We start from the raw sequence: 14144 nt of genomic DNA on the forward strand, positions 1-14144 counted from the left end.
GCAGGCACATCTTGAGCTTACAGAGGCATCACTTTTTAAAGATGTGTCTTTATTTACAAAGTGATGAAGCCTAACCAATTACAAAGAGACATCAGAAAATTTCATTTTTCATGTAATGTATATAAATATGTACAGGATATTTTATAAAGTAAACATTAGAAACCATAACAGTAAACATTTGCTACTTATCCTATGTCAATAGTTATCTCTTAAACTTAAATACTGGTTTCAAGTATCCCTTATAAAATAGTCCTACTTTATTAAAATAATGAAAAAGAACTCTGCTATAAACAATATTGTTTTAAAAATAGACTAAGAAAACATCCCAGTTTACAATGCTTGCCTGGATCAAATACTGCCTTAATTTTCCCTAAGGAATTTAAGCAAAAAAGGCAGTTTAATAACTGCAGTAATAGGTTAGTATTTTTTAATACAACATTTTATTTCAATAATTATCATAGTTTAAAAAAGCTATACAATACAGCTTTATTAGATATTTACTGTTATACAGGACATCCTCTCATTTCAGAGTGAGGAGGGTCTTTATAAAGGTATTTGACTTCTCTTGCCCTTTCCCAAGGCCGATAAACGGCCAGGGCAGATGTCTTGAAAGAAAAGTTTGACATAGCTAACAACAGACATGTATGCACACAAAAGTTTTAAGAATCATTTTAGATGCTGCTGCTTATTTTTCAGCTCTTCTTCAATTTGAAGACGTCTCAATACACAAAGGACAACTTGATAGCAGAAAATATATTGATCCTGGAAAGAAAAAAAATATATAAAATAGGTAACATTTTGTACTAATTAAACAGTTGTTCAATTTTGGGAGTTTATAGTATTTAAAATTCAACATCTGAATCCCGTTTTGGCAAGTAAACTAAGGATGAGATTTTCTAGGTTGGTTTAATCTTGCAAAAATGGCCCTAAGGGGAGGCCTACATAAGTTGGTTAGGCTGAAATTCACACAGGCTTTTTTTGTTTGTTTGTACTTTTGTTATCTCTTACTTTTACATTCCCATCTCTACTTGAAATTCATCTTTATATAGGTATAGGCAACTAATCATGATGCTATGAAGTGATATAAATCCTGAAAGCATGTACAGATTTTTAAATCTCAAATTAGAAAAAAAAATCAAGCAATAAATTTCTTTAAATATTGTGAATAAAAGCAGTTTAAAAATCCAACCATTTAAAAAGTTATATTTCCTTCTCAGTAAGTTTCTTCATAGAGGCAGTATGGTAGAATGGATAGAGAAAGAGAATTAGAAAGACTGGGGGTCAAGAAAGATCAGCCTCTGACATATTTCAGCCATATGATTATGGGCATCCCAACCACTTAGTACTCCCACTCAACTCTTTAATATTCAGTTGCAAATGAATTATTTTTTCTAATTAAGTAAAATAATTTTTGGCAATTTAATTGAGATGGCATTGAACATATATATAGTTTAGGTAAAACGGTCATTTTTATTGTATTGGCCCTGCCTACCCATGAACAATTAATATTTCTCCAAATATTTAAATTTGATTTTATTTGTAAAAAGTTTTTAAAAATAACTTTGTTTATATAGTTCCTGGGTTGGTTTTGGCAGATATATGTATAGAATGATTTTACATATACACATTTATGTCTAATTGTAGCCATCTTTAGGGTGGGAGAAAAAAAGAAAAACAAAAGAAATTTATGTGAAAATTTTATTATATATTTAAAAGGAATTACAAATTGTACATAACAGATTTGCAGTTTGATGTGTAATGATCTTTTAAAAAATTATACTATGTTATGGAAGTGCTTGTTTTATTCCATAAATTAAAAAAATATTAAATTGCAGATATACATTGGTTAAAATAGTTTTCATAGCAGAAAATCTCCATACTGATGAAGTTACATATCCTGACCAAAGAAAAAGTCTTTTTTTTTTTCTTATATCTTATTAGCATACCTAAATTTGAGGAAGCATATCACTGGAAGGTTGGCCACAAGTAATGAATTTCTTTTTCCACTAGGGTAATGAAGACCATTTCTAAATGTGAAGGGGGCTATGCTCTGTACCACTGATCCTTGAAGTACTAAACCATAATTTAAAATACTCCATTATCTCAGTCTTTCAGCCTTCCAAGTGGAATTTTTTTTCATTCTTCTTGGCAAAGTGACAATGGATTTGAAAATATACATTGATGTAATATTCTCCTAGTGCTTAAGTTGCCTTTTATTTGTAAATGACACTGTAACCAAGATTAGGTTTAAGAACATGGTTGGAAAACTGGTGATCACATTACAACGTCATAGCATTAACGGGCTGCATACCTGGGTTTGAGTTCTAGGCAGCAATGTCCAGTGTGGTTTCTATGCTATGAAAATGTCTTTGTGAAAGTCAGCTTAATGTTCAGGAGACTGAGTAGATTTAAAAAAACATGTGGAGTGGAAATAAACATGAAAGGCATTTCTTTTCTGTTTAAAAGGAACAAATTTTTTTTTTAAAAGACCAATGATATCTATAGAGGCAAGGTGTGTGTGTGTGTGTGTGTGTGTGAGAGAGAGAGAGAGAGAGAGAGAGAGAGAGAGAGAGAGAGAGAGAGAGAGAGAGAGAGGGAGAGACTGTCTAGATGGAGATTTCAGGCTGCAAATGGAATTTCCCACAATGGTCTGAGAGTTTAGGAGGGGGAGGCAAAACGATTATACTTTCTAGATGTTCTATAGCTATGCTTTCTAAATCAGAAAACCATTCCAAAAAGAGGAACATGTGGCTAAGAGAAGCTTTTAACATTCTCACCTTAAAGATAATTTCCCACTGTTAAAAAAGAAAGCACCAAAGACATACCTCAGTCTGAATCATCCCATGCCTCTGCAGTCTCATTGTGCGCACCAGGTCAGAGATGTCAAACTGCCAGAGTAAACAACATGTGGACATTTTGGTAAACACAAAGGGCAAAAAAGAGTTCTTCTCTGCCTCCCCCTCCTCCCAAAACATTCTTCTAGATTCAGATTAGCTCTGAGATGGATTGTACATCCTCCTGCCATTTGATCATTTCAACGTTATGCTCTGAGAGGCAGCATCTATACAGCTCAGTACTTGAATTTCAAGTCCAAAGGCTTGTTTCCAAGTCACAGTTGAAACATTTTCTAGATGCTGACTGTTTTTTGCCAGCTATGTGACTATAGGCAAATCACCCCCCCTCTCAGCTTCCATTTCTTCATCTGTGAAATAAGGTGGTAAGACTATCTGATCTCTTAACATTCTCCTTCCAACTCTAAATCATCTCTCTGTCTTTGTCTCTCCTTTCACAAAACCTTAAACCCAGTTCACTCTGAAGCTCATATACTGGACCACAATAGGTCCTTGCCCGAGCTCCACTTAATGGCTGGATTTTGGGCCCTCCTGGCTTAGAGTGAATGTCAATAGTAACTGTTTCTCTTTGAAACAGCAACCCTGAGGGTCTTTCCAGATTGAATTTTTTTTCTTTTTTCTTATTAAAGGGGCCATCCCTTGACTCACTTCTTTTATTTTTGGCAGGGGGGCAGGGCAATAAGTTTTTTGCCCAAGGTCACACAGCTAGTACATGTGTCAAGTATCCGAGGCCGAATTTGAACTCAGGTCCTCCTGACTCCAGGGCAGGTGCTCTACTCACTTTGCCCCTTAGCTGCCCTGCCCCCCTTGACTCACTTCTTAAAGAAGGCTATTTGCTGAATGGGCATTATCTCACTCTAAGTGAGTACATGAAAAGGCCTTAGTCTAAAAAGGCCAGGGTCTCCCATCACATCCGAGGTCATCTCCAGTCATCCTGATGAATATCTGGTCTCTGGATCCAAATGGCTCTGGAGGAGAAAGTGAGGCTGGTGACCTGGCACAGCCTTCCCTCACTCAAATCAAAGCCAAATGCAAGTCATGCCATTGTTTCCCTGATGCCACAGTCCTCTTTGAAAACGAAGGACAAACACAAATTCTATGACCACCATGTTGCCCAAACAAAGACTCCACCCACTGTGGCTATTGCTATTCTGAATCATACAGTAATAATAACAAGTGATATTTATTTAGTATTTTGAGGGGGGCAGTATGCCATGGTAGATAGGGTGCCAGTCTCAAAGTCAGGAGGACCTGGGTGTAAGTCCTGATTGTGCAACCCTTGCCAAGTCACTGAACCTCACTGCAATGTTCTAGGCAATTCTCTAATAATTTAAGTGACAGAGAAAATACTTCCTGCATTGGTACCAGGAGTTTGCTCCCCTGGTTGTGAGGGTTACCTACACCAATGTAAACACAGGTCAAGTCTTTATCTATATTTCATATTTTAAAGTTTATGTCAAAATGCAGATTTATTTGTTATAATTCTCCTTCTCTTCCTCCTGTTCCCCTTTCTCTTGTATTCTCAGGAGGCAGTCACTATAGCAGAACTGGGGTGTAAAGCTTTTTCAAACCCCAGCTCTGTCATTTACCAGAGAGTCACTTACCTTCTCTGAGGTTTGATTACCTCATCCGTAAAACTGGGATAATAAAACAGTGCAACTTGTCTTTAAGAAGGTGTTTGACAACGTAACTGAAAACATCATGCTAAAAAGAATGGAAGCAAGCACACAGCCTTGTTTCACACAGAACAATTGTTCACACAGTGGTCAGAAGAAGCAATACAAGGACATTCTCAAGGCCTCTGTTAAGAACTTTGGAACTGATCGTGTGACATGGGAGACACTGGCACAGGACTGCTCAGCATGGCGTGCCCTCATCAGAGAATGTACCGTGCTCTATGAGCAAAGCAGAATTAAAGTAGCTCAAAAGAAATGCAAGATGTGCAAATTCAGAGAATCTGCCCCAAATGTCAATGGGTTACTCTTTAAGAAGAAGGACAATCATTACAATTGGTGCCAGTAACACATGAAAAAACAATGAAAACATTTCTGAACTCTAATTTCAGAATCATAATCCCTTCTCCAGAGGTTATGGATTCATAGAATTTCAGAGCTGGAAGGCACTTCTGGGGCCAACAAATCTAACCTATCATACCAGACAGGAACCCCCATGACATACTGCCGGTCTGATACTCAAAAGCTTTTCCGTCTCAGCAGAGTCTGCTAATATGCATTAAGAATACTATATATATATATTTTAACATGCTGTGATGTTAAAGTATCAGAACAGGACTTAAAAGATACATGTAGACTTTTTTGCTTTTGTAACAGATCTGTGATCTCATCAGTGTAAGGCAGATATGTCAAATATGTGGCCTGTGGTTTGCAATCCCGAGTGCTGCCAGAACCAGATTAAAATGTAATTGGAAAATATTTAATAAAACAAAAATACAAAGGAATTTGCCTAATGTTGATATGTGGTATTCTAAGTTAATATTTGGTCCACAGGGATCCTTAGCGGCCCCAAGTTTCTATATGAGTTTGACATCACTGGTGTAAGGCACTTAAGGTAAGAAAATGATGTCTGCTAGTATAAACTGGCAACTTCCTGGGGGCACTGAGAGATCAGGTAATGGGCTCAGAGTCACAAATCCAGTATGTATCAGAGATAGGACCTGAACCCCTATCTCCCAGAATCTTTGGCTAGCTAGATTCCCACTATACAATGCTGCTTCGCATATGTATAATGAAAAAACTAAAATATAATATCAGTAAAGTACTTTGAACATAGTGTTTGTAAAACATTCATTTTTACAAATTGAATGTATTCTTTTTGGCTTTAAGTGATATTTACACTTACTATGTATAATGCTACAGCCAAAGTGAATGAAGCTCTATACACATACATTCCATATATAAAGATGCAAAATATGCATTTATATATATGTAGATATATATTTTAAATAAATAAAATATACACATACATACAATTGTATAGTGATGCCAACTATTAAAGCACCCCAAACTCCCAAGGCATTGTCTAAATCTAAGCAACAGAATAGTTATTCTAAATAAATATCAGGATCCAAATAGTATCTGGGTACTTACTTCAAGATCTTGATTGATCAGTCCTAGAACCACATCTATACAAATAAGTGTCCCTGAACGTCCAATCCCAGCACTGCAGTGAATGATGATTGGCCCTGATCTGTGGACATGTCTCATGTATGAGATAAACATGAGTAAGTCATCTGGTTGTGAAGGTGTATCGTGGTCTGGCCAGGCAGTGAAATTCAGATGAGAAACACATCTTACTTCTCCAGTCTGAAAGTTTATGAGAGAATAAGTAAACAAATGCAAAAATGCTTTTATGCAAATAAGTAACATAAACTCTAAACTCTTTTGTCTGGCATCTAAAACTATTCACAACCTGGTCTCTTCCTACCTTTCTAGCCTTCTTATACATTACTCCCCTCTATGCTTTTATAGTCCATTTAAATGACAGAACACTTGGTGTGCCAGACACACAATCAGCCACCTCTTGTGTCTGTGTAATTTTGCCCCGACTGTCCCCTATGCCTGGAATGCTTTCTTGATTTCCTGTAGGTTCTCGAACCCTCTCCCCCACCTCCACCCCAAATGACCTGGGTAAGAACTGTTTCCCTAGGTTCTCCCACAGAAACCACACATACTATCTTGTTGAGGAAAGAGCAGCTTGAAGCCAACAGTTGTAACTATCATTCTAAAAGTCACTTCTCCTTATGGGATCAAGGAGATTTAACACCTGTGTGCGTGTGTTAAATGTGATTTTAGGAGAAGCTATGAGGAACTTATGGGGGAAACAGATGAGAAAGAGAATTCTGGAGTCTGTGAGGAGCTGGGGATTTACATTGTGCTCTGGAGAGATCCCTACCTTCGAGGGCCAAAGGGAGGAGGAATAACAGCTTATTCCTGGAGAGATTAGATTAAACTCTAATCTTGAGAATAAAATGAAGAGGATCTGACAGAGATTCTATCAGTACCTTGAGTGGACTGTATCTTCAGAAAGGCAACTGTGATTATAACAAAGTTTGAGGTTGATTCTGGCCATGATCTTTTCCAAAGGTTAAATACATAATGATATATGTCTTTTCTTTTATTATTGATTTTGTTGCATATAAGAAAATTTCTCTCTTGATATATCTGTACGTGTATACATATGTATGTATCCATGTATATATGTATATGTATGGTTTTGTTTGTTTCATTTATCTTACATACTTGTTTTTGAGAGAGAGAAGGAGGAGGAGGAAGAGGTAGCAGCAGAAGAGAAGGAGGAAGAATATAACTTAATGTGTGTAAAATGAAATATTTACTATAATTGTTCTCATTCACACAGATTATGATGGATTTTTCACTGACCAGATGATTTAAAAAAAATTTGATTTTATTGTTATAAAGATCTGTCTTCTTGACCCCACCCATTCCTTCCCAATAAAAGAGCAAGGAAAACAAAATACCCTGTTACAAACGTGTATGTTCAAGGCAAAATAAATTTCTTCATTGACCACATCCAAAAGTGTGAGTGTGTGTGTATCCCCATCCCCCAATCCATACTCTGAGTCCAATCACCTCTCTATCAGAAGGTCTAGCCAGATGATTTTAACAAGACTCAGCTGAATTACAACATTTGGTTCTACAATGTTTTATGGTATAAGGATGTCACCAACTGAGTAAGGTAAATGAAAACAGATCCACAAAGACACAACTTTCTCCAGTTATGATATTCAAGATCTCCAGTGTAAAGGATCCTCCATGTCTAAAGATTCTGTTATAAAAATTGGCAGTTTCTAATATTCAGCTTTGGAACCAATCTATGGTGCTGAGTAAGGGTTGACAGATGACTGTAAATTAAATCTTATTTGTAAGGAAGCTAACAAAAGAAACCCCCAAAGGTTGGCATCTGTTCCATAGAACAGAAGATGGGCAGGGAAGCTAAGAAGTTATTGAGGTTGATATACGAGTAAATGGATGCAGGCAAGAGAAAAAGCATGTGGTGTCCTTGTTTTTCCGACAGTCATAAGTCACAAGACAAAGAATGATTTTATTCATTTACCTGAATATCCTGGAGCTCCATTGCTCTGACAATAAAGCCTGTTAGCTGCTGCACTCTCACCAGGGCAAGCCGAAGCCTGTCATTTACCATTATGGTTTTGCCCAGGATATCTGGCCAGTACCGCTGGCATTTGATCTTTTCTCCTTCTACCTCCTGGGTCATCATAGCTATCACTGTAGCATTTTGTTCCCAAATCATCTGCCAAAAGTCTGCAACCGTTGTAGGGAGAGGTCCTTGACAGGCGATGTAAACAAATTCTTGGTTGCCCACCGGCATCTTAATGAAGCTGGCGTTGATATAACCCCCTTCATCTCCAAGCGGGACTCTTGTGGCATCATCTGTGATTTACCCACCACAAAACAGTCATCATCTTGACATGTTTATTTTCACATGATTATCTTTCAAATAGCTCGGATAAGGGCTACATGAACATTTTCATTTTAGCAAAAGGGAATAACATTTCAGTAGATTTTGTTTGTTTTTTTGGGCAGGGCAATTGGAGTTAAGTGACTTGCCCAAGGTCACCCAGCTAGTAAAAGTGTCTGAGGCCAAACTTGAACTCAGGTCCTCCTGACTCCAGGGCTGGTGCTCTACTCACTGTACCACCTAGCTGCACCCATTTCAGTAGATTCTGTAAGCAGTAGAGGTGAGTTTCATACATCTCCTCATGTGTCACATATACACTTAGATTGTGAGCACAAGGAGCTTCTTTTATACATGTTTGCTATGTTATTTAGGTATATAATCTATTGGTGCAATGAAAATTAATTACAATGAGTAAATAAACTTATAGCTGTTAAATCAGTACCTAGGGAGATGAAGAACCATAACTGCAGTTATTACTTCCTTGCCTATCATTAAATAATAATAAATGAAAAAGTCACGAAGTTTTCTACTGGAGAACAAAATAACAAGTATCATAAATATATCAGTAAATTACTCATCATCAAGGCTATGGATAAGAGTTAACCTTTCTGCTTACTTTGTTATGCAACATAATATGATTCATGAGTCTTTCTGCTTACTTAGTTATGTGACTTAAAATGATTCATGAGTTAAAAAAAATATGAACTAAAGATGCCCTTGGCACTTTCCCACATGGATTGGCTTTAGAAAAAAAAATAAAACAGGAGACAACATCAAACTGGCTCAGTTTATCTATTAAGTAAAGTTCTTGTCCTATTATCTTGGTTTTGGTATTTTTTTTTGTCTTATTATCTTGGAGCCTCACCCTAACATTTAAAATTTCAAAGACTTTTTCATACTATATTGTCTTAGCTCATAATGTGAATACCGACTTTTTAAAAAAGTAGATACATTTTGTTGTATCATTTGGTATGCCTAAATCTTTAATAATTTTTTCCAACAGAATGATTTTGTGTATAGATTTAGACAGTGTGCCAATCTCTAAAGTTAATGGGTAATTGTCATGTTGATCATATGAGACTTTCTAAAAATGAGTTCTGAATCTTTCTAGCTACTGAACTTCACTAGTTATCTGTCCTCACCTCTTCCAAGATTCTGGTTCATGCTATTTGACCTTAACAAACCTACTCACTTTCCTTGGCTTGTGACTTGCCCTTCTTGCTGTAATGGCAAGCAAAGTGGGACTTTTTGTTTTGCTCTTTTTTCTTTTGGAGTTCTAGTGCATCTCAGCACCAAGGTAATCAAGTGCCTTTGATTGAGCCTTGCCTTTGTTTCAAACAAAAGTCTTTGATTGGATCAAGAGTCTTTGATGACTTTGCTTGAGTCACAAGAAAGCCTAAGTCACATGAATTTGAGTCGCATGGTTATGACGCCCTCTGACCCTGAAGTGTATATATACTCTGGGATTAGCATTTTGCTTTGGGGGCTCATTCATTGGAAGACTGTTCCTGTGATTTGGCAAGATGAGACTCTGGGTAGTGGTTAAGGAGTGCCCCCCTCTCCTGGCTTTAAAAAACCAGATGTTGGTGCTTCTCTCTCTGGTAACTATGTATGTATTGCTATGGACAGATGGTTAGAGGTCCTGTCTGCTGATTTATGTTATTTGCTCTGTTTATATAATTTCTGCTTGTAATTTGTTTGTGTTTTCTCTGAAGTTCAGGGTGCTGACTTTTCCCCCTGAATTAAGTGAATGATATATGTATGTTTAATTAAAGTAAGATTGTAAACCCCTTAAAGTTGCTTTCCTTAGAAAAGCAGATCAAAGAACTAGTAGCCCTCCTGTGTGCTGGTGTTATTGGCCTTACACAGCCACAGTAGCGGTGAGTAGCAACACTGTTGTTACACCTGCTTATGAGCCATTGTCTAGGCCATAATACCTTCCTGAAACAACTTTTATTTCTTCTCTGCTAATTTCTGAGATATAAGCATGCACTGAGAATATTTAACAATCTAGTAGGTTCAGGTTGGCTTCAACACCCCTCTCCCCACTGAGTACTTGTACATAATGATGAAAAGAAACAAATGTCCCTATTCATTACTTCCAGATAGTTAGATAAACAAATAAACCTATTTTGTTAATTGGCTGAGTACATTGTGGTAGAAGACAGAAGTGAAAATAACTCTACTTAGTCTGCTGGAAAAATTTAAGGCAAGTGAGGACCACTACTGTAGCTCCAACTGAAATTTTTTGATGCTTTATATAGAGAAATATTGGGCAATTCCTGAAATATAAAACAGACATAAGGAAGAAATTGCTGATGTTTGTGAAGTATGAACTTGGGAAATTTGCCCATTCAGAAGACAATACAAAGAAGATATTATTTTTAAAAGAATATTGAAAAACTGGTTCTCTGATCCTCAAATATTATACTAGTAAATATTCAGGAAACTGAAGAAATTGTGTTACCTGACCCCCATCTACTCAGTTTTAAATTTACACAGATCTTGCACTAGGAATTCACATCTGAATGCTCAAAAAAAACTAGCTTCCTTATATGAGGGAAATAAAGGAAAGAGCCCTTGAGAGGGAAAAGGGAGAAGGAAGAAGTTGAAAACTGTCTAGAAACTTAAAAAACTTGAAATTTCCATTATAATTTCTCATTAAAATAATACCAAATTTGGAATTAAATAATTAGAACTTACAGGGAAGTATATTCTTATATCTGTTTTTCCTCCTATTTTCCTTCGTTTGTCCGATTAAGCACTGATCCAAAGGTTTTAATTCCTGAAGATTCTGGAAGTATAAATGAAAACAACATCAAATTTCCTGAGACATCCAAAAGGCTACAACTATGATGCTAAATGCCATAAATGTGAAAAGACTGGCAGTTGATCAGAGAAGAATTTAAAAAAATGCTATAGACCTACTTCCCCTTTGACCTAGCAATACTACTTCTAGGTCTGTATCCCAAAGAGATCATACAAATGGGAAAAGGACCCGCATGTACAAAAACATTTATAGCAACAAATTTTGTAGTGGCAAAGAATTGGAAATTGAAGGGATGCCCATCAGTTGGGGAATGGCTGAACAAGTTGTGGTATATGAATGTAATGGAAGACTATTGTTCTATAAGAAATGATGAGCAGGCAGACTTCAGAAAAACCTGGAAATACATATATGAACTGATGCTGAGTGAATTGAGCAGAGCCAGAAGAACATTGTACACAGTAACAGCCACATTGTGTGATGACTAACTTTGAAAGACTTATCTCTTCTTAGCAATGCAAGGATCTAAGGCAACTTCAAAAGACTCATGATGGAAAATGCTGTCCACATCCAGAAAAAGAACTATGGAGTCTTAATGCAGTTCACAGAATATTATTTACTCCCTCACTTTTTTTGTTTGTTTCTTCTTTCTCAGGGTTTCTCCTATTGGTTCTAATTCTTCTTTACAACATGACTAATGTGAAAATAGGTTTAATATGGATGTATATGCAGAGCACACATAAAATTGCATGCCATCTTGAGGGAGGGGAGAGATGGGGAGAAAATTTGGAACTCAAAATCTTATGGAAGTGAATGTTGAAAATGAAAAACAAATAATTTTTTTTATTTAAAAAAGAATAGACCTACTTTTCTAAGCTAGTGTTTTGGGACAAGCAGATTAAATAGGAATAAGAGCAAAACACTTTAGGTAAGCCAGTGCTTACCTAAATTAGGTAAGATTAGGTAAGCTAGTGCTGAACCAAGTTCCTAGATGTGTTTTTTCTTTAACATACTATAGGAAGAAAAGCCTCTTTGGAAATAATTATCAATCTTCTAATAACCAAATTTGATAAGGACTTTTAAAGACAACTCATATAAACCGTTTAACTCTCCCTTAAGATGATGCAATATGCACTTTTGAGGGTCAAGGGCACTTATTTAAAGAACTGATTCAAAATAATGAAATGAACTAGAACTGCAAATTATAAGCTCAGTGGAATCATAAAGCCCTCCTTGCTCCATCCTCTCTCTTGTTTCTGTTGATTAAGTATGCAGGCTGACAGTAAAAATGACTATATTATATCTCTTCACCATCAAAAGGCTTCATCTTTTGCTCATGTCCCTTGTCAACTAGTTTTTCTACCATTGTCCAAATGGTATAGCTTCTGGATCTAATAATCAGTCCATTAAAAAATGTTAAGTGATTGATACCAGTAATAGTACCATTTAGACACTAGTAGGAAGTCAGCTGATAAAAATGGATAATGAAAAAAGGACCACAGGATGAGGGGGGAGAGAAAGAGAGGGAGGGGGAGAGGGAGAAGGAGAGAAAGAGAGAGGGAGAGAAGAGAGAGAGGGAGAGAAAGAGAGGGAGAGAGAGGGGGAGAGAGGGAGAGGGAAAGGGAGAAAGATAGAGTGTGTGAGTGTGTGTGTGTGTGTGTGTGTGTGTGTGTGTGTGTGTGTGTTGGGGGTGGGGCAGGATCACCCACTGCTACTTTGAAATGGGATGGCATACTTGAAAGTCAATTATATTGAAACTACAGTGCAATGCCTGATGTGAATTCTATCTTGTGCCTGGAGTTTATATTTGACATTTTTTTTGGTTCTTTCCTTCCTTCCTCAAGGTTAAAAAGCAAAGAAACCATATCTCCAAGAAAAGTCATTAAGCTTTAAGGTAATAGAGATCTAACTTTGAATCAGTTTTGTAGGGGTTTATTTAGAAAAAATGGTGAGCACTATAGGATGAAGAAAGTTTTGTATTTGGAAATTAAAAGTGTTGGTGTTAAGGCATCTTTTCCATGCAACAAAACATTATCTTTACATTCATAAGAAGCAGCATAAGGAACTCACCTCCAGCTCTTTGGAAGGAATTCCTTGCTCTAGTAGACCACGCAACATTCGGATCACACATTTCAACTTGTTACCAGCATAATTGCCTGAAGGAAGCACTTTGACGACAGGGAGGGCAGAGAGCTCTTTATTTGTTAAAAAGGGGTGATCTATAAAGAAAGACGAAGGGGACCCGTATGTACAGACATATTTATAGTAGCTCTGTTTGCGGGGGCAAAGGACTGGCAACTGATGAGGCGCCCATCAGTTGGGGAATGGCTGAACAACTTATGGTATACGAATATGAAAGAATATTATTGTACTGTAAGAAATAATGAAGGGGATGGTTTCAGAAAAACCTGAGAACTGTATGAACTGATGCAGGATGAAGTGAGCAGAACTGTGAGAACAATTTATACAGTAATAACAATACTGTAAAGATTTAGGAACTCTGATCAATATAATGACTGACCATGATTCCAGGGACTCATGATGAAACTGGCTACCCACCTCCTAATAAGGAGGTGATGATATTAAGATAAATTATTGTTGGACATATCAAGTATGGGAATTTGTTTTGCTTTACTATACATAACTGCAACAAAAGGTTCTTGCTTTCTTAATAAGGGAAAAGTAGGAGGAAAGAGGGAAGGCAGATTATCGCTTAAAATTTTTTTACTAAAAAAAGGAGATGGTATGTAGCAGGAACAGATTAGATTTATCTGTTTTAACCCCTTTTCCTCCTTATTGTGACAACTATTTTTGCCACCCTTACAATGTTCTTATTGTATAAACTGTTGAGCCAGGAGGGATTTGCAACGTGACTAAAAATTTTTTAGGTAGTGCTGTGAGACCAATGAATTGGACAAGGTAATCCTTAACTCAAGAAGCATTTATTAAGTATTTTAAAGAGATCACAGTCTAATGGGTATGCAAACAATTATGCATAAATAAAATACAGGACAAAATGGGAGTAGTTTCAGAGGGAAAGCACCAAGATTAAGTAGAACTGGGAA

The 14144-nt window shown here is 36.7% G+C and overlaps 1 protein-coding gene across 1 annotated transcript in view; it reads right to left on the minus strand.

The window, feature by feature from the left end:
* Nucleotides 1–298: 298 nt before the first annotated feature.
* PTPN13 (protein tyrosine phosphatase non-receptor type 13) overlaps nucleotides 299–14144 on the minus strand; it is a 206378-nt gene continuing 192532 nt past the window's right edge. Inside the window, exons 43-48 of the mRNA XM_036763757.1 lie at nucleotides 13150–13298; nucleotides 11016–11106; nucleotides 7947–8284; nucleotides 5960–6175; nucleotides 2826–2888; nucleotides 299–762 (exon numbers count right to left, since the gene is read on the minus strand). Of these exons, the coding sequence (XP_036619652.1) occupies nucleotides 667–762; nucleotides 2826–2888; nucleotides 5960–6175; nucleotides 7947–8284; nucleotides 11016–11106; nucleotides 13150–13298 (953 nt within the window). The 3' untranslated portion in view covers nucleotides 299–666. The remainder of the gene's footprint in view (nucleotides 763–2825; nucleotides 2889–5959; nucleotides 6176–7946; nucleotides 8285–11015; nucleotides 11107–13149; nucleotides 13299–14144) is intronic.

The sequence above is a fragment of the Trichosurus vulpecula genome, chromosome 6 (assembly GCF_011100635.1).
Source record: "Trichosurus vulpecula isolate mTriVul1 chromosome 6, mTriVul1.pri, whole genome shotgun sequence".
Classification (NCBI taxonomy): Eukaryota; Metazoa; Chordata; class Mammalia; order Diprotodontia; family Phalangeridae; genus Trichosurus; species Trichosurus vulpecula.